The 20,758-nt window shown below is 52.4% G+C and overlaps 1 protein-coding gene across 1 annotated transcript; it reads left to right on the top strand.

Moving 5' to 3' along the window:
• The first annotated feature begins 525 nt into the window (after positions 1 to 525).
• Positions 526 to 20,435, top strand: Fosl2 (FOS like 2, AP-1 transcription factor subunit). The gene is made up of 4 exons (XM_042696719.1): positions 526 to 1,556; positions 11,154 to 11,405; positions 15,213 to 15,320; positions 17,501 to 20,435. Exons 1-4 carry the CDS (start codon positions 1,452 to 1,454, stop codon positions 18,017 to 18,019), a joined length of 984 nt encoding a protein of 327 aa, XP_042552653.1. The 5' UTR covers positions 526 to 1,451; the 3' UTR covers positions 18,020 to 20,435.
• The last annotated feature ends 323 nt before the right edge of the window (positions 20,436 to 20,758 follow it).

Below are 20,758 nucleotides of genomic sequence, written 5' to 3' on the forward strand. Positions count from 1 at the left end.
CCGCCCGTCTTGTCTTCAGGACCGTGATTGTTTTCTAAACCCTGGAGCCGGGGCCCGCGCGGCGGCTCTCGGGGCCCCGCCCCGCGCCCCTTCCTGGGGCGGGAGGGGGAGGCCGCGGCGCGCTCGGGAGCGGGCGAGGGATTCCCTCTCCCTCCACGTCACCCGAATGCGAGGAAACCCGCACTCGCGTCCTCTAACGCAAATGACCATCTTTGGCAACGTGCGCCAATGGAACAGACCAAGGGCGCTGCGCCCGAGGGGGGCGTGGGGGTGCGGAAGGGGCCCGGCGGCCTCGACCCCGCCGGAGCGCGCGGCCTGCCGGCTCCCACCTTCACCACCGCCTCCCTTCCCCGCGCGGGGTGTGCGGCTGGCGTCAGCACGACCGCGAGCTGGGGCAGGGCGGGGAGCACGGCGCCCGCCTCCTCCCCTCCCGCGCCTCTCCCTCCTCTTCCTGGGCCGTCTTCCCCCCCTCCTCCCGCCCCTCTCTTCCCCCCTCCGCCTCCTCGCGCGCTCCTCCCTGCAAGGTGGAGTCTGGGGTTGACGTGAGTGGATCCACATGGTGCGGGGCTAGAGAATAAGAGTGTGGAGTTGAACTCGTGCCATTGTAGTGACTCATCTCGGGCAGAGCGCAGGGGCTCCGAGCGAACCAGCGAGCGAGCGAGCGAGCGAGCGGCGCTCAGCAGGGGCAGGGAGAACGAGAGAGAGAGGAGAGCGCGGGCGAGGCGCGGACGCGCGAGGCCGGCCCGTCCGGGAGCGGGCGCGGGCGAGGGGTGCTGGTCGCTGCGCCGCGTCCGTTTCAGCGCGGACTCCGCTGGGAGCCCACAGGCACCGTGTCGCTCGCGCGATCGGGGCCCCGGGACGGGCGCAGGCTGCCGGCTAGTCAAGTGTCCGAGCCGCTCGGAAACTCAGGCGGCCAGGCGGCCACAGGAAGTTTATTCTCGGGCTGATTTTCTAAGAGGAGGAAATAGAAGTTTCTCCAAGCCGGGCAGCCTGTCTTTTCACTCCCCCCCCCCTCTTTCTCTTTTTCCCCCTGCCCTCTCTGAGATCGTGGGTCCTCCGGGCTTGGCCAGCGACACCCACTGGGTTCCGATTCTCTTTTGATCCCCAGTTCTTCGGGCAGCCGGTCCCGGCGGAGGCTCGGGCGCGGGGGCGGGAGGGCGCGCGCCGGGGAGCGAGCGAGGGACGCGCCGACTTTTTTAGAAGGAGGGACCGGGGGGTGACGACTGGTCCCCGCGGCGCTCGCCGAGCAGGAAAACCGTGCCGGGCGACACTTCCCCGGGTGTCGCCGCTTCCCGGTCCGCGCCCGCCGCTGTGGGGCCCGGCCGGAGAGCGAAGACCCGAGCCCGCGGCGCGGCCGGCGGACGAGCGAGCGCGCGGCCGTGTGCGCGCGGTCGCGGCGAGGGCGGGGGAAGAAGAACACCCTGTTTCCTCTCTGGCCCCCACCGCGGATCATGTACCAGGATTATCCCGGGAACTTTGACACCTCGTCCCGGGGCAGCAGCGGCTCTCCTGCGCACGCCGAGTCCTACTCCAGCGGCGGCGGCGGCGGCCAGCAGGTAGGTGCCGGGGCCCCGTGCACCTGGCGGCGCGGGCGGACCCTCGTCCTCCTCTTATTGCCACTACCCCCCCCCTCGCCCCGCTTTCTTTCCCCTCTCTTGCCTTACCCGGCCACTATCGTATTGTGGATACATTTTCTTTCTTTTTTTTTTTCTGCTCCGCCCATCCCCACCACTTTTCTCTTCTTTTTTAAACTGGAGCGGATAATGGGCTCGCGGAGCCCACACATTCGTTCCTTCCAGCTCCCTCTTGGAATCGCAGGGCCCCTCCCGGGAGCCTGTTGCTTCCATTCAAGACCCCCCCCCCCCTCCCCGCCGCCCTGCGACCCGTTCCACTTTCTCCTTTCTCCATGGTGGACAGACTGGTGGATAGACGAAGAAAGAAAGCTTCGCGCCCACGATTCTCACCCCCCCCCCCGCAGCTAGGGTCCTTGCTCCTGCGGGGGGGGGGGACCCTCTCTCGCTTTTCCCATGTTCTCCATCAGCCTTGGTTTATTTTTGAAAGTAAGTTAGCGCCTCAGAACCCAGGTTGGGGCTCCTTCCGAGTAACCCCGAGTGAAGGGAGGGGGGACGGGCGCCTCTGGGAATCAGGTGCGAAGGTCAGGAAGGAAGAAGCCGGCCTTGATTGGCTCCGGGCACCGCCTGTGAGTGTCTCTCGCCAGTTTCCTGTAAGGGTCCGGGCAGGAGTCTACGTTGCCCCCCTTGAGGGACTTGGGGTATCTGGCAAGGAAGCTGGCAGAAAGAAGTGGGAGAAAGAGACATCATCGGAGCTCCTGGGTGGTTCTGGAAGCAGAAAAACAACTCTTTCTAAAGCAGCCCGACTGGTTTGCACTGGAGGGTTTGCGCCTGTGATCTGCCTGTCTATAAATACCAGAGAGGTGCTGGTGGGGTAGTGGTGCTGGTGCGGGGCCTGGCCTCGGCGGTGGCCCCCCTTCCTCCCTTGGGACGGCGCTGGCTCCCTGCAACCTGAAGCCCCCCTGGGTCAGAGTCTGAGTCTCCAGCCAAGTTGACCCACAGCCTGAGCTGCTTCATAAGGCAGTTGGCCTTGGCCACCAGAGCTAGCTAGACAGTAGGGCTGGAGTTAGCTCTAGGGAGGAGTGGGTGCAACTGGAGGCATAAGAGAATCAGGACTTTGTTTGGAATTGGAAGTGATGTCCCTCCACACCTGGTGAGTCCCCCAAATGGTTTTTGTACCCGCCTGGCGTCCCTCTCATCATCTGCTATAGAGCGCCTAATGTATGCATCGAGGCGGCTGCCTGTGGGCAGCAAGGTGAGGCGTTACAAACCTAATCCAAAAAGTTGATGATTATATTTGCTTTCTGGCCCGTTGGTGGTTTGTGTTGAATACAGTATCCTTCAGCTATGCTACAGTCATCTGTGTCTCGTCTCTTACTTCTCAACAAACCCCGAACTCTCCTCTCTCCTTTCCTGGATCAGGAAGGGATCTTTGGATTTCTTCATTTGCTAGCTTGTCTGAGTCTGTCTGTGATCATGGGTAATCTCCCTGCCTGGCTTCTCTTAGACCCTGGGGCCTGGATGGGAAGTCAGACCGGACATCAGTGCCCCAGCTGAATAATCTGTGTCACTAGGGCTTTGAGCCCAGGATGTGAGTGAAGGCAATTCCCTGTTTTGGAAGCCAATCAGACAGGAAACCAGTGCGAGAATGAAGGAAGAGAACTGAGTCCAGCAGAGTGTAATGGTGCCTCATTACCGAAGCAAAAAGCAGCTGTTGGCTAATTCCTAGCATGCTGTAACACATGAGGATTTTGCAATTAGCAACAAGCAGTATACTGGGTGCTCATGTCTGTCTGCCCGGTCGGCCCAACAGCGTGATGGAAGCACCTTTCAAACTAGGATTGGCAAAGCAGTGCTGTTTTAGCCAAGTTTCTCTGCCTACTCCTTGCAGGGGGGGGAGGAGGGAGACGGCGAGGATCAGCAGAGGAGAGGATTTTTCCATTATCACCCCCACTCAGAACAAAACTGCCCTGTAGTCCCAAAGACTAGACTCAGGCTTTTGTTACTTCACAAGTCTGTGCAATGACCCCACCCCATCCAGGCTCTAGGTAACTTTATTACATACCAGATAAAGACTATAATCACTTTATTTCTTTTCAGCTTCCTTAATCAGGGAGTCTTTTCTGGGCGGTTAGTGAATGGTCCTTCCTTCTTTATGGACCAATCAGTGTAAGGTGTTCTCTGGTTTTTCCCTTGAGCAATTGAATTTTACATTTTTTTTAAAACCAAGTTTGCAGGCCAGCGCTTTACTCTCCTTCCCAGCTTCATAGGGCTTCATCTTAATGTATGGCTACAAGTTCCCGTGGCTTTGTGGTGCGTGGGGGAACATCTCTTTGTTAAAGCCTTGATTGCAGGAACTTGAATGTGAAAAAATTTCCTGTTGTAGTTATAATTTTAATCTCAAAGATTGATCACTGATGGTTTTGTTTGGTTAGGAATAATTGCACGCATGTGTGTGTGCACATACGTGCTCACGTGCACACGCACCACCCCTCCCCCCCATTCTGCTTTTTGTTATGGTTGTTATTTTCTGTCTCCTAACTTTCTGGGACAACACCTCCAGATCTGTGCCCTTCCTGGCTGCTTGGCTGTTACGGTTTCAGGGCCTCAGCATTACGCAATACAGCCAGTTACACAAACATAGGTCATTTCATAACTTGTTTTCATCAGCCAGGCCCCCTTTAATCAAAAAAACAAAACAATAACAAGACACAGAACTTTTCCAAGGCTACTATCTGCCTGTGTCTCAGATAAGTTGTGAAAATAAATTAAATGGGGCATTTCTTTTTTGGAATGAAGGCATATCAGATGTACTCTTTTCTTCCTCAACCACTCTTTCCCAAGGCACTCGCGCACAAGCACACATGCACACATACGCACAAAATTCCCCAGAGTGAACTTTTGCCAACTGTACCAGGCTGGGACATTCCTCACATCAAAGAACTTTTACCAGAAATGACTGTGATTCCCAAGTCACTCTCAATCCTACCTCTCTAGTGCCCCCTAGAGGACATTTCAAGGAGCACTATCTTGGCAGTGTATTTTTCCAGCCCCAGCGTGTGTGTTAACTTGGTTAGTTTTCCAAATTCTTAGAATTTTTCTTCCCTCTCTCTCCCCCCACACCCCCATCTCTCTGCTTTCCACTTAGGGCAAATAAATACCATATATTTAACAGTGGTTAACTACAAACTTCTTGACTTTAAAATGAATTTCTTAAAATTTTTTGTTCTAAATAAAACCTTGTTGAAAAAGGAGTTTTTTCTTTCCTATTTTGCTTTTCTGTTTATTAGGGTGTCTGCATAATGTTTACAGATTACCACCACTTGTTTCCTTGGTGTGTTTGTATGGGATGGGGCATCATTCAGAACCGGTGGATAGGTGCATATTAAGGGCCTGTGCTTTTTTTAAAACTTAGTTTTTATACTAAATTGTGTGTGTGTGTGTGTGTGTGTGTGTGTGTGTTTGCCTTGCTCTTCCAGATTTTGTAGATTAGGGCCAAACAAAATATTATCCCAGGAACTTGTCTGTTCCGTTGATTCTTGATGGTGGAACTCAGCTTCAGTTTTTCATCAAAGCAAGCGGGGTGAAGTCACAGTCATGTATTGTCTGACTGGCAGTTGAATTTTCCTTTCCAAAACCCATTACTGTATTTCTGCCTGTCTTATTATTCAAGGTGAATATACAATGAGGCGACTTGGGGGCCTTTTCTGTCTTGGAGATACAAACATACCAGAACTAACACATCCAAATCACTGTAGCCTTTCCTCCTTGTACCTTAAAGAGACTATATTTCATTGTTGTGGCTCTTGGTCAGGTTTGGAAAGGTTTTGCAATGCCCCTCTTTTGGAATTACTTTCAAGCGTATACTTATGAAAATTCTCTTTGTTAACAAATCTTTCGTGGAGGTGAGGAGTAAATTTGATATGTGGAAATTACCAGAACATCTTTGGGACCAAGTCTGATGTAGGAGGTTCAGATGGGTCCAGTGTAGAGTATAATCCTGAGCTGTGTGAGCCTGAGTCTTGGAGATCTGCCTGAGAGAATGCTCCCCGTAAGAAAGCCTACTGAAATGTGCATCCTTGCTGGCCTGTCTCTCTAGTAAAAATGAATAAAGACCCTGTATTGGGGAATTAAAAAAATGAACTAATTTGGGAATTAAGGAAACTTGTTTGTATGTTGAAAGAAAAAAAAATAGCATCGTTACCCTGTGGGTATGTCTCGTGTATGTTGTGTGTGGTCACTTCTGGAGGCCACAACATTTGGAAATGATGACAGCTGCCCTGACTGAAGTAAACATGTCCGTTCCAAAGCCCATTGGGTGGGTACCTCAGCTCCTCATTCCCTAGCGCTGGAGAGGGAAGGGTTTCTTTGGGCTCAACCTGTCTCAGTCCTGTCATGTGGCTGGTTATCACCTGCTCACCTCTTGTGGTTCTGAGAGAAGATGGCAAGTCCTTCCCACTGAGTATAGAGCTCTGAGGATAGGTGCAGTAGGAAGGAGGTCCACAGAATAGAATTCAGTCCACAAGTAAATTCTCCAGTGCTTTGGAATAGGGCTTTTGGCCTGGAGGGCCCCGGGAGCAAAGGAATCAGGGAAGCAGGGTGGAGCCTTCATTCCAACCATAGTCTGCTTTGCTTTGCTTTTCCTTGTGGTTTTGTGTATTTTTTTTAAACCTTAGTACTAGTGGTTCCTTCAAGTAAAGCTAGCAAGAGAAGAAGGCTGGTGAGGAGTAGGTCACTTGAGATAGCATTTGTATGCTCTAAAGCTCTGGGACTCATGAGTTCCCAGCAGCAATTTCCATTGTGACATGAATGGCATTTCCTATTTCTCAGAGAAGAAAGGTTAGAGGTCAAAGTGATGCCCAATGTGGACTCTGAAGACTGGTGGATTTCCATTCTGAAGGCTTTGGAGGCCATCTGGGTTCAGCAAAGACGCTGGGCACCTGCCCAGTGGTGATATTGACCTGGACAGGGCTCGTATGGAAGTGTGGAGGCAGCGTGCGCCTTTGTTCTTTCTCTTCCCCTGAGACGATCTTCTGGGATGTTGGAATTTTCCTTTCTCCACCTTGGGATTTAGAAAAGAGAAAAGAGCTAGTTATTCTTTGACATTGCACCTGCCTTCCCCAGAATTTAAATAGTGTATGCTTGGGGAGCCCAACAGGAATCAATCCAGTGGAGAAATCTCTGCTGGAGGATGGCATGGAACAAGAATACCAACTTCACCTTTTGCTTCAAATACGGTGTCTACCCAGCTCATCCCTGGCATACGCCCAATGTATGCCTGTAGAAAATGGGGGCCCAAATCCAAAAGACGATGGTGTCACACATCGAAATCTAAAGCCCTGCTGTAGTTCCCAGGTCAGCAACTGCTGGACTGTGAGACTCCTCTGTCCTTCTGGGCTGGGGCCTTGATTTCCCAGCTGTGGGAAGGGTGTGGGCATTCTCACCAAGCAGCCATGGTACCCAGGTACTGAGTTCTACAGGGTACCACTGAGATTCCCACTCCCAGTAACCCCATAGAAAACTGAAAGGGTTTAAACTTCACTTGGCATCTAGCAACCCAAGCTGTTGAGTGAAAGCCATCCATCCCCTGGGCTCCCTGGGTTAGAGAGGTATCATAGTTCTGATTTGGCTTTCTTATTTCCTCTTGATTCTGAGCCTAGGAGATGACACTGATCCTCTAGGACAAACTATTTTTGTACATGACGCTCAGTGCAACCCAGACACACCTACTTGTTTACATATCACCTGTGGCTGCTTTCAGACAGTGGTGATGGAGCCCAGTTGCAACACACACTGTATGGCTCAGAAAGCTTCAAGGGTTTCCTACGAGGCTTCTTCCAGTGGCGTTTGAAACTCTTGCTCTCGAAGGTCTGTGGGGGCTGCTTTGTCTTTTTATAGGCATTCACCCCGAAGTTGACAGGGAAACACCAAGTATTTGGAAACTTTGCCTGGCTGGAATGCCACCCTGCCACCCAGCCACCCAGTATCTTCAGTTCTGTCCTCAGAAGCAGATCTCTGGGGGGAGGGGGTAACAGAGCCCCAGGGGATCCAGACAAATAACCTGTCCCATTCCCTCAATGTGTGCATACACCTGCACCTGACACCTGCCCAGCTAATGTTGCCTGCATCAGGGAAATTGTTTTGCTTTCTGTTGAATGTTAACTCATTCACGAAGAACCACAATTTATCATCCCTGACTGACTCTTGTGTCTGCTGGTATAGAAGAATGCTTGGGTGACTTGTGGGACCACAGTCCCCTCTTCTCCCTCAGTGTCTCTGGCTTTCTGAATAACACCTTTGGAGTTGAGGCAAGATCCATCTGTCCGATCTAATTGAAACTTTTGTCTCCCAGAGAGGTTCCTCTGGAGACAAAAGCCTTCTTTATGGAGCCTCAGTCCCCTCTGGGGATGGGACATTGTTTTTCTTGCAGTGTGGAGCCAGTGTGTTATCCAGATGGCTGTACCTCTGTCTGAAACAAGGTGTACATGCATGTCAGAGGCAGTCATTACCTCCTGCCTTGTTTTTATTGCTGTCTTGTTTTGTCTAGACTAAGCCATTGCTGCAAGGAATCTGGCTAATGTCTACCAAGAAGCACATTCTGTGGACCTGCCTTCCACAGAGCAGGTAGACGGGAGGGCCTGAGAGAGGCTGGGAGGCGCTCGCTCATCCCAAGGAAATTTCAGTCTCCCAGCTTGGCTTCAGGATTTTTTTTTTCCATTAGAGCTAGCATACGGTTTTTTCTTGGAGTGTGTACACTTTGGCGGTGCCAGCTGACCCCATGGAGTAGGTGGTCATATTAGACCACTGCACCGGATGTCCTGGGTCTACTTGCACAACCTAACTTGGGGAAAGAAATGGAATACAAAAGATGGGTGCTCCACATAAGTGGGGGGCTGGTAATTCCTGGAGCCACTCTTAGCAGAGCACACAGACCTTTGTAATAATGATGATAACATGATGACGGTGGTGATGATGATAATGGTGGTGATGATGGTGGTGGTAGGGATGATGATGATGGTGATGATGATGATGATGATGATGATGGTATCATCTTCCATTTGTTTGCAGCTGTGTTTCTTACCCCAATAGAATCCTGGCCACACATTAGAATCTTCTCGAGTTAAAAAACAAAACAAAAAACAACCAACAAACCAAAACCTGTCCCAGACCTCTATCCCCAACCAATTATATTAGAATTCTAACGATGAGGCTCCAACATTGGTGTTTTGTGTGTGTGTGTGTGTGTGTGTGTGTGTGTGTGTGTGTTTTACAAGCTTTTCAAAATTTTTCTCAGTCAGGGTTGAGAACCACTGGTATGCTTTGCAGCCTGTGATTACAAGTAGCTGCTTATTTAATCCTTGTGACAGAATAGGGAGTTCCATGTGAGTGTCTCCTTTTTGTTCTGGAATTTCAACTTCAGTGATTGGCTGGGCAGAGCACTTTGAGGCTGAGCCAAACCTCAAACCCAGGCCTCTTGACTCTAAGTGCAGGGCTGACTCCCCACCCCTGACCTAGCAGCCTGAGAAAAAAATCACTGTCTGGGACGTGGTGCTTCGGCATGTACTTAGGTATGCTCTTCTCACATCTCCTGCAGCCCTGCCCATCACCCAGTTTTTTCCTCTTGAAGATCATTTCTCATTTGTCTCTGCGTTCTTCCTTCACACACAGAGGAGTATTGGCTCCTGGTTAAATGTTCAAAGTTCAGGGTTTTTGTTTCTTTGTTTTTGCTTTTTTAAAGAAGTGTAACTTAGAGTCCGTCACGCCAGCCAGATGTCCTCTAGAATCCCAGAATTCATTGTATTTGAGTAACCTTCCCCATAGAATCCCAGAGTGCACTGCATTGAGTAACTTTCCTTGCAGAATCCCAGAATGCACTGCACGGAGTGTAACCTTTCTTATAGAATCCCAGAATCCATTGCACCGAGTAACCTTCCTTGTGGAATCCCAGAATGCGTTGCACTGGGAAGCCAGAGTCTATTGCTGTGGGCAGCTCTCCTGGTCCTGACTATTGTATTGGGCACTCTCATTATTAAATGCTGTTGGCTGCAGCCCTGGGGCAGTGCGAGTCAGCCACCTTCCATCATCCAGCCTGGGGCCAGGTAGGGGTAAGGAAGGGTCATAGCTTTGTCAACTACTGCCCTGACATTGACCACGGGGAGCAAAGACAGGAGAGGTAGATGCTGCTGATGTCTGTTAGCCTGGTTGTTCTGAGTAGACCAGAGCAAGGGGGATATTACAGCATCTGTGCTAATGATAGTACGATTTCATTTGGGGTCAAACAAGATGTATGGTACCTCCTTGGTGCAAGGGAAGGTATGTAAAGACCCGCAGCAAGGATGGCCTGTTGTATCTGAGCACAGTGGGGGTGGATGCTAGTACTCAGGGTTGGATTTTGAGGGGGGAAAACCCAGCAAGGGTTGTATGGCCTTGTGTGGCTGAACTGGATTGAAATCCTGACCCCGAAATTTATTAGCAATGTGGCCTTGAGTGAGTTACTTAATCTCTCTCAGACTAAATTTCTGCCTCTAAAATGAAGATAATGACTGCACTTACCTCAGAGGGAATTAATGAGATAATCTGCGAGAGACATTAGCGCGTTGTGGCTGGTCATTTGGGTGTTAGCTATTAGTATATCATCATTTCGCCTGTGAAGGGGGACCTTTTGGTGAACACAAACATAATCTGTGAATGAGGATCCATTGGGAGCCTTTCTCCTGAAATGCTGGGAATAGTAGCTGTTATGGACAAGGATCAGCCTGACTGCTGAGGGGCCGGTTCCATTTTTGTCCCCAATCATCTTCTCAGATCTTAAAAAGAATGCTTCCCCTAGTATGATCCAGAGAGTTCTGCAATGTGACCGGGGCATATATTAAGAGATGAGGGGAAAACTGAGCGTGAGCGCAGACACATCTGTGAACCCAGAGAGAGGGATATATAGATAGTTATGTAGAGAGAGCACAGCACGTCTACCCCTAGAGAGATGCTGGCAAAGGGAAGGAAGAGGGTCAAGGTCAGCCACAGGAAATCTGGCTGTGTCACCATGAGCTGCAGACTCGTGTGTCAGAGGACACTTTCTCATGGGCCTGTGCTTACCCTGATGGGCTCATAACCCCTTCCTGAACACTTCTTAGAAAGTGAAAATGGAGATGAGACTTTGCTTCTTGGTGATCTTTCTTCATTCAAAGCTGCTTCTGGGTACGTCTCCAGTCAAGGTCTTGAGCCAGTACCCTAGGGAAAAATTGGCAGGTGACTCAGTGGTTCAGGAAGGCCAGGTGCTGCATCCTGCAGATACAGCCCTGGAGGGCTGCAGCATGAGTGAGCAGCCAGGCTTCACAGGTGTCCTAGGTGTCACTAGAGACAGGTGACACCTCACGGAGCCACCTGAGCAATGCCACCCTCAGGACCTCCAGCAAAGAAGGGATTCACCACAAAGCCCCAGGAGCAGCTAAGGAAGCCTGCTTGGGGGACCTGGCCTTGCCCTCTAGCCACTGGCCCTGTTGTCAGTGGGTTCTGGCGTTAGCTCTGCTTGTCTGGTTACACTCAGTGTTTCTTGACTCAATCATGCCTTTCTCCTGGTTTCAGAAGTTCCGGGTAGATATGCCTGGCTCGGGCAGTGCCTTCATCCCTACCATCAACGCCATCACCACCAGCCAGGACCTGCAGTGGATGGTGCAGCCCACAGTGATCACCTCCATGTCCAACCCTTATCCCCGCTCACATCCCTACAGCCCCCTGCCGGGCCTGGCCTCTGTCCCAGGGCACATGGCGCTCCCCAGACCCGGCGTGATCAAAACTATCGGTACCACCGTGGGCCGCAGGAGGAGAGACGAGCAGGTATGGCAGGAAGGAGCCATGTTGGTGGACTAAGCACAGAATGCTCTTCTATAGACTGCTGGGTAGCGGGGGGCGTGGGGGGAGGCGGGATGCGGGATGTTCTGGAAGTACTGGGGATGGGGAAGATGATGAAGCTAAGCCCTGAGGAGCATATTCTTGTCAGTGTTGAAGGCAGAGCTGGAGACCTGAGTAGGCCTGGCTTTGACATCCACCCGTGTCCCTCAGAATCTCTGCATCCCCATTTCCTCAGTTAGATAATGAGGATCATGGTCTCTGCAGCCAGGATTCATCACTTGAGGGGAATCATGAGTGGAAAAATCACACTGTGGGTATGAAGTGCCAGTGAATGGGAAGGAGTGACAGGTCCTGCCTGTGGCTGGGACCAGCACCACTGAACCCCCTGCGTGTGGATCTTTCATTGTGGTGCTGCCCACAAGGCTTTCCATTCCTCTTCATGTCAATCTTTGCCTGGAAGCAGCACCCACTTGTAAGTGCTAGAATGCAATCTTGAGGAGTCATGGCTCGGGGCCCCCAGAAATCTGCTTAACCCCTTCAGAATCTGGGGGAGAAATCTGCTCAGCCCCTTCAGAATCTGGGGGAGAAATCTGCTCAGCCCCTTCAGAATCTGGGGGAGAAATCTGCTTAGCCCCTTCAGAATCTGGGGGAGAAATCTGCTCAGCCCCTTCAGAATCTGGGGGAGAAATCTGCTCAGCCCCTTCAGAATCTGGGGGAGGTAAGCGGGGGCAGGGAGGACAAACATCAGCTTTTTTTTTTAAACTCTGGGGCTCAGTTTGAGGGGGAGCCAGATTGGCCTGGAGGGAAGTCGGAAAATGGTGGGCCCTCTGCCTTGGAAGAAGCATCTCTTGAGTCATCAAAAGGGCCATCAGCAGAGAGCTAGCCCTGGTATCAGAAAGAGAAGTTAGAATCATGTGTAATTCCAAATGGAAGGACTGATACCTTCCAAACCCTGTCTTTGGCCCAGACTCCACTGCCTGGGTTCTCATGGCAAGTAAATGGGCAAGTCTAGACTGGACTCCCTGTGTAGTGCTCTTCCCACAAGGCTGGTCTACTGTGAGCCCAGGGAAGGGAAAATACATTCACAGTGGAACTCTTCCTCTTCCCCCCCCCCGCCCCTGGCCATGAAATGTAAACCTGGAGAAGTACTCACAGTACTAGAAGTTTTACCATCCAACCTCTGTCCGTTTCCACTCCGGATTCCCAGGCTCCCTGAAGTTGTAGTACAGGGCTTTTAAGCATGGTTTCCAGTGTGTAATGGTGAGCCCAGGGCGAGTATTGTTTAGCATACATAGAGTTATAGGGAACCAGAAGTCTCCTCAGGAGTCCTGTTCCTTGGAGGACAAGGCATCTAGTGCACATTAATGGTGGGATGAGAGCAACAGGACGCACAGGGAAATGAATGTGTGTAGGACGCCACAGGAGAGCTCACAGTGGCTTCATCAACACCGAGAAGCCAGATTCCCCTAGGGTCTAAGTAATCCCAAAGGCAAGGCGGGCTCATAGGCATTGTGGACTAGTAGGACACCAGGATGTACTGAGCACGCTGCGCTCTCTGCAGGGGCTGCCCCCCACCACACTTAGTTTATATCTGGGAGGGACTCTGGAAACTCTATTCTCAGTTGTCCTCTGTACCCATCTCATAGATAAACAAACTGAGGTCCAGAAAGGTGAAGGGCCCTATCCAGAGTCACACAGTGAATTAGTAGCAGCGCCAGGACTAGAATCCTTCTCTTGGACCTTCAGCTCTGTGTGTCCCCTCCTCCATTTGACCACCTAGGTAGGCTCTAAGATGATCTGTCTGGGGAATTCCTTAACTTTCTTTGGAAAAGGACAGAGAGACAAAGCCCTCTGTCCCTCTCATCCATGAGGAGGCAGCCTTGTGGAAACCTGGGGAGCAAATATCTTAAAGCCTTGATTTGGGGGTTCTGAGCCCAGGTTCTTTCTGTGGCTTACCCCTCTCCTAGCCCCCAGCTCAAGAGTACTCAGCTTTCCTACAAAGCCTACCTGGTAGACTACCTCTAGCCAGGGCTCCGGGGCTGAGGAGGAAGGTGGACAGGACGGGTGTGGCTTGTGGGTGGGCCCCTGGTGATGCTGACTCGCTCAAGCCATAACCAGGTTGATCTCACCCCGACACTTCCTCTGGCAACAGGGCCCACGAGCTGCCCCACACCTCCGGGAGCGACTTGGGAAACCCAAAGTCATCAAATAGGGAGGAAAGCTCAGGATTATGGCCAGGCCTTTCTGCTTTCTGCGCCTCAGCATCGAGTGCTGGGGAAAGGGTCAGAGCTTTCTGGGCCTTCTGGGAGCTCTTGCCTTGGACCCAGGACGACAGCATGGCTTTGCGCTCTCTTGGTAACCCTATTGACCTGTGTGGAGACACAGTCAACTAGTGGTCAAGTGGCCTCCTGACCTTGGCCAGGCCACAGGGTCACCTCTGTTTCAGCAGGCATGGGACTACCTTCTTTCAGGACACGACAGCAACAGACCGTGACAAGGGGCACCTGCGATTCTAGGACAGAGGGGGACAGGACCACTTTTGGGGGAGTCAGCAGTCAAGGCAGAATTGCTTGCTTCTGCAGAATCTTGCTTCTCCTCCAAAAGTGGCTTCAGTTCTCCTCCCCGCCCCCGAGCTGTCTTTTTGAACAGGCCTGGGGTTCTCTTCCTGTTGGAATTTCTAAGCTCCCAGAACAGCATTTGGGGCTGTAATTGTTGTCCATTAGGTCACTGCAGGAGAAGTTCTTTGCTTTGGTTCGCAGCCATCTCCTTGAGCCACCTGTGCCTGAGAGGGGCACTGGGGCCACAGCTGGGAAGGGACTCTGAAGGAGCCTCATCACCAGGGATGGGGCCCTGAGCTATTTGTAGTGGGGTCCTCCTTTGAGGAGGAAGCTTGTCTGGCACACAGAGGGCCTTATATGGTGAATGAATATGAATGGGAAGGTGGGCAGCAGGACTCAGTGTAGCTGAGGGCTCTCCTTTTGCACATCCTGCCCTGTCTGTCCCTGTGCCAGGCTCGCTGGGAAGTCCTAGGGGTGACCTGAGAGCTGGTGGCCATGGGCTACGGCCCTTCCACCGGCAACAGAACATTTCCCCCTGCGTGGGTCTCACTTTGCCCAGCCGCTCTGGCCCAGCTACATAACCAAATGGGGATAATGGAGCTCGCAAAGCAGGCAGGATAATTAACCATAGTTAGGAAGAAGTGACAGCGGCAGATGGGGCCAGGCCCGCCGGCTGGAGGGGACTCCCGTCTGGCCTGAGTTTTGAATCAGATCTGACATGATAACTGCTTCCCTCTGCAGGGATCAGGGAGAGTCTCGGACCTATTATCAGCCTACTCTTCTCTTTTAAGCACATCATCTTCTAGAGGGGTCTTAGCAATAAGTCTCCTCCAGGCATGCACACAGTGGCCAGCTGCATGAGCCCAGCCAACAAATCCTCTGCCCTCCATCCTCCCTTTCCCAAGTTCCAGAAGATTCTGCTGGCCTTACTTAAAATGATTTTTTGTTTGTTTGTCAGTTGTGGGGCTGGGCCTGGGTGCTGTCCCTGAGCTCTTCAGCTCAAGGCAAGCACTCTACCATTTGCGCCCCAGTGCTACTTCCGGGTTTTGGGTGGTTAATTGGAGATAAGAGTCTCATAGACATTCCTTCCCCAGGGTGGCTTTGAACCATAATCTTCAGGTCTCAGCCTCCTGAGTAGCTAGGGTTATAGGCATGAGCTCAGCTTAAAATGGTTTTTAAGATACTGTGAACCATCCACCCCATGTTACTCATGATTCTTGACCTTGGCTTCTAGCTATCTCCCGAAGAGGAGGAGAAGCGTCGGATCCGGAGAGAGAGGAACAAGCTGGCTGCAGCCAAGTGCCGGAACCGTCGTCGGGAGCTGACAGAGAAGCTGCAGGCGGTGAGGAGTTGTGCAGGGTGGGAGTCGTCTGGGTGGGCAGAGGGCCCAGGCCCTCCCAGCCCTCTCCCTGCTCACAAGTGCCCTGCAATGAGTCAGTGGCCATGGAACATCCCTTCCTCTGAGCACCCTGCTTAATGACAGAGGGAAAGAGAATCAAGTGGCCTTTGCCACCAGCCTGGGCCTCCAGAGAACTGGACAGCCTTTGTGGGTCAGTGCCTTTTGCTTACCCGGTGCCTGAGTGTGGACTGCTCTCTGCCAGGGCTTCTGAATGAGGGATGGCAGAGGGTGTGGGTATTATCTGATCCTAGGAACCAGGGCAGATCCAGACCTGCCCCTCCAGGGCTGCCTTCAAGGCCCCAGCCACCCTAAACACTCTGGGGTGTGGAGGGTGGGGGTAGGGCAGAGGGTCCTGATGAAGGCAGGCCGCATGTCAGCCGCAGTGTACTTTCTTGTGGTTTTCTCATGTCCTTCATGAGCCTTGGTACCTCAGTCTTCCCCGTGAGTCACTTTCTCATGCTCCCTAATTGCTCAGACCTGGGGATAAGCTTGATCTGGACCATTTGTAGGAAGTCTGAAACCAAGGCTGACTCCTGTGTAAAATGTTCTGGGCAGAATATCTTCAACGTGAAGAGAGACTTTGTCAGTGGGCCTCACAATGGCAAGTTAGGATAGGGCTTTAGACAACACCCCATCCATCCCTTCCTTTAATCCTCCCAGGTACTAGTCCCTCCCCTAAGGATGAACCCTGCTGTTCATCCTTTAGCCTTCCATCTTGGACTTTGCAAATTCCGTATTGTCTGTACTAATGTCTCCTGGAGGTTTTAGAGAGTTGAGCTTGCTTCCCCCTCAGATAAGGCAGACCTGAGAGAGCAATCATCAACACCACTGTGACTTCCTCAGCAGGGCCCTTGCCCTGCAGGGCCCTCCCCTCAACAGCGCCCTCCCCACTGCTAGCCCTTCTCCAGCCTGGAACTTTCCGCAGCCAGGCCTGAGGTGTCTCCCCAGGTGTTCCTCACCATCAGCCCCAGGGCAGGGTGCTTCTGCCTTCCTCCCCTCTCACCCTACTCCTCCCCCGCCTCCCCCACACCTGACCTGCCACCCAGGTCCCTGAGCCACATCCTGCACAGGAAGCCTCTCGCAAGATCATGACGTTCATCAGCCCCTTGAGACAGATGGAAACTTTTTTTTTTTCACTCCGGAATATGCTACACTGTGTTTAATGAAGCTCATGCTCGTATCTCCTCATTCACAGACGGGAATCTGTGTTGGGGAAAAATTGGGGGAGGAGGTTGATGACGCACACCCCCCCAAACACACACCCACCTACATGTATTGTCCCCTCTCTAAACATTGCTCATTGCTCTGGCTCTGTGTGAAGGAAGAGGGTTGAGGTCATTGCAGGGTGACCATCTCAAAGGCTCTCCAGGCCGCTCTCAAACATGTGGCTGGACTGAGTGTTTTCTGAGGTTCTGTGAGTCCTGGTACACCGATTTCAGAAATTAGAACAACAAAGGAAGGAGCCAAAAGGGATTTGCTGAGCATTTATATGAGCCAAGTGCTGTCCTTGCACTGAGGATAAAGGATTATGCACCTCTGCACGCTCCTCTAGTATGCGCTCAGTCTCTCCATCCACAGGTAGACTAGCACAGGGCTGAAGAGTAGGAGAGAGAGATAGGGAGGGAGGGAGACAGACTCCATGCATCTCTCTATTACTATAGGGGCAGAGGGACCAAGGCCATAGAAGCAGTACAGAACCTCAGAGTCAGATGCATTAGGATTGAAGTCTGGACTGTACTTCTGAGCTGTGTGACTTGGGGCAAAAATTATTATATCTCTCTGAATTTTGGTTTCCTCATCTGCTGCTGATAACATCCGCTCTCAAAAACTCCTGGGAGATGGAATGAGATCAATGATGAAATGATACACTCACTGCAATGCCTACATAAAATAAGCCTTCAATGAAGATGCGGCTACAGTGGTTATTTTTACCACTCCTCGAAGCCACCTCTCCTCTTTTAGAAATAAAAGGGATTAGGAGGGATCATGTGGCTCACACCTGTCTGGGCCAAGTGTGTGAACTGCTGCTCTTAGTAGATCCTCTGAGGACTCGACTGGCTTTCTTTTACTCTCCTGGACTGGACTGACCCTCGTATCCTTCTCTTCCTCCCCTGACCCCACAGGAGACAGAGGAGCTGGAGGAGGAGAAGTCTGGCCTGCAGAAGGAGATCGCAGAGCTCCAAAAGGAGAAGGAGAAGCTGGAGTTCATGTTGGTGGCTCACGGCCCTGTGTGCAAGATCAGCCCTGAGGAGCGCCGGTCACCCCCGGCCTCTGGGCTACAGCCCATGCGCAGTGGGGTCAGCACCGTGGGTGCCGTGGTGGTGAAACAGGAGCCCCTGGAAGAGGACAGCCCCTCTTCCTCAGGGGCGGGGCTGGACAAGGCCCAGCGCTCTGTCATCAAGCCCATCAGCATCGCTGGGGGCTTCTACGGGGAGGAGCCCCTGCATACCCCCATCGTGGTAACCTCCACGCCTGCCATCACCCCAGGTACCTCGAACCTCGTCTTCACCTACCCCAGCGTTCTGGAACAGGAGTCGCCTGCGTCACCCTCCGAGTCCTGCTCCAAGGCCCACCGCAGAAGCAGTAGCAGTGGAGATCAGTCATCAGACTCCTTGAACTCCCCCACGCTGCTAGCCCTGTAACCCTGCACTCATCACTGCCTCCTTCCCAGGGACCAGCGTCGTCGTCAAGAGCAAGAAGGGTGGGGGTGGGGTCCTCTGCCGGGGAGCTTCCTGGCCCTGGGGGAGACCCAGGTGGGACTTGGCAGTGAGGCATTGGAGGACTTGGGCTGATCTCTCGGAAGCCATGGAACCTTCTTCCCTGTTCATCTTGTGAGCAAATCCTGCTTTTCTTTTTTGTTTTCGAAAGCCATGGAGGACTTGGTTCAGTAGACTCAAGACATCACTCTGGCTGCTGAAGAGAGCCTGGAGCTGGCCCACATAGTTCCCACCCCTTTGATATGCTATTGTCTCTGGAGTGCTGATGTCCTCCCCATACCCCACCAAGCATGCTCCGTGCCTTCTGGGTTCTCTTAACTTTGACTGGTCCCTTCCCTCCCCCAGTGTGAGTTTCAGTCCCTCTTGGTTTTGATGAAATTTGCCATGACATTTCACCTGGGTGGTCTGGATATTAACACTCTTCGTTTCTGGAGATGAGGCAGCAAATGACACTTCTGCTGGGGCCACCTTGTCCAAAAGGGGCAGGCAAAGTGCAATACAGAACCTTCTCTCCCCAACACTCCCCACGGTGCCAACGCCATCTCCAGACCACCAGCGGGGCTCCCTGAGCTCTCCAGGGGACACTACCGTTGCCCAGCAAGCACCAAGGACACTTCCTTCCTACTTCGGAGATGCATCAGCTGGGCCAGAAGATGAGGTGTGATTGCCACAGCCGTGCACAGGTTGGGTTTGCCAAATGCCTAATTACCAGCCCAGGAAAAGTGCCAACAAATCTACACAGGTGTCCTAGCCAACTTCCCTCCACCTGGTGTCTTGGGCAGGGCATCTCTTGTAATTACTGCCTCACCATTCTGCCCCTGGACCCTTCTCTCCAGAGCAACCATACATCACTCCAAGGCCCTGCTGGGCCCCACCATTCCCTGGTTGTCAGGGTGACACCACCTTTGGATTTCATGAGCTGAGCATGGGTCTGGACCCTCCCCAGTTTCTGACCAAGTGACTCTTCCGCAAATGTCAAAGGGTAGAAGGGCTGGGGGATTGGGGAAGGTGGAGGTAGGGGTCATGTCACAGCAGCCTCTCTGGCAGCTCAGTGAGGTGCAGGTCCCCTTCTGCTCTCTGTGGTCTTTGCTACTTCACTGATCCAGAGCTTTCTTTTCCACCTGCTCCCTGTCCCACCCCAGGGGGCTCCTTTGGTCCAGTTGGCTAGTTGTGAGTAGCTGGCCCCAGCAAGGTCTTGCTGGGGCTTGGGGATTTCTGCACCATTCTGGGGTGTCTGGGGTGGGCTGCTGAGGTGGGAGCCAGGATGCATTGCTTCCCACGGCAGGAGAGCTGCCCTTCCCACAGGTGGCAAGGCCTCCGGCAAGAGCAGGCCTCAGCAGAGCCCTTTCTCCCCAGAGCCTGTGGATGCTTGTCCTGGGAAGCATGTCTGCTCAGAACTGGCCTCTGAGGGAGATTCACTGTGGCAATTCAGCTCTAGAGACCATCGTCCACTATTTAAAACAATTCCTAATATAAATAACTTAAATCAAGTTTCCAAGTCTTGACTGTGGAGAGAGACACGTTCCCTTTACACATGCTGGTCATTATTTATTTCACCACCCACTTACATACACACTAGACACGCGGGATGGAAGGGCTTAACACACAGCCCGGCTAGGACTGGAAGTGACGTGCAGGGGCTGGCTTGGTAGAGAGACGGGATGGAAAAGCAGAAAGACTGCTCTGAATACACGTGATCGTTCCCATACTCCTTGCTGGGATGTTTCAGGTTTCCCAGGGCCTCTGTGAAGGGTGCTCCTGAGAAGAAGACTGGCCTCCAAAGAATTAAAACGGCAGAAGGGAGCCAGGTAGAAGAGGAGGGCAAAGAAGCCCCAGGGTGCTCTCAGTGAGGAACAGCTTCATCATCTCAAGTGGTATTTGTAGCCAAGCAGAAGCCATTTGCTTCTTTGTGCATATAGCTCTTTCTTTACGTGGAGCTACTCTCTGCTCATTTGTTTCTTAAAGCCCCTTGTCACTGCCCTCTGTGTAGCCCCAATCCTATGCAGGTCATGCTCTGTGATTTGGGGCCCAGCTGGACAGTCCTGAGCGAGTCTGGCTTCAGTTCAGATCCCAATGTCAATGTGTTGGCATGGGCACCAGCAGAAGGCTCAGCCAGCCAACCCCCCAGAACGCAGAGGCCTCTGAGGTGCTTTTCCTTCAGGAACTCCTTTGCTTTGTTCTAGGAGGTTGCTTGGCTTCCCCCAAGGCCAGAAGTTATTTGAGGAAGGCTGAATATTCAAACCTGGTCTGCTCTCCAAATTTACATACCAGTCTGTCTGTCTGTCTGTCTGTCTCTCTCTCTCATACATACACACACACACCACACCACACACATACACACCCACACACCCACACACACACACCCTCCCTCCCTCCCTCCCTCAATCCAAACTCCCTACCACCCAGCCTGCTGGTCCCTCCAGCTAAGGGAATGGGTGTAGTGGGGAAGCCTTAGTGCTGTGTCTCCTCGTGGTCCTAACCACAAGGCAGCTGGTGTGGGCTCAGGTTGGGCTGCAGGCAGCCCTGGGTTGGCATAGGGCAGGCACTCCTTGATCGGTGAGCATGAAACAGTCTTCATGGTCACCTGGCTGGCCTCTCTGGGAACAGCCCTCCCCCAAACTGGGTAGATGGAGACTGTTGTTGACACAGGAAAGAAAGCAGATC

This window comes from Dipodomys spectabilis, unplaced genomic scaffold, assembly GCF_019054845.1.
Source record: "Dipodomys spectabilis isolate Male_0828 unplaced genomic scaffold, ASM1905484v1 ptg000210l, whole genome shotgun sequence".
NCBI classification, from domain to species: domain Eukaryota; kingdom Metazoa; phylum Chordata; class Mammalia; order Rodentia; family Heteromyidae; genus Dipodomys; species Dipodomys spectabilis.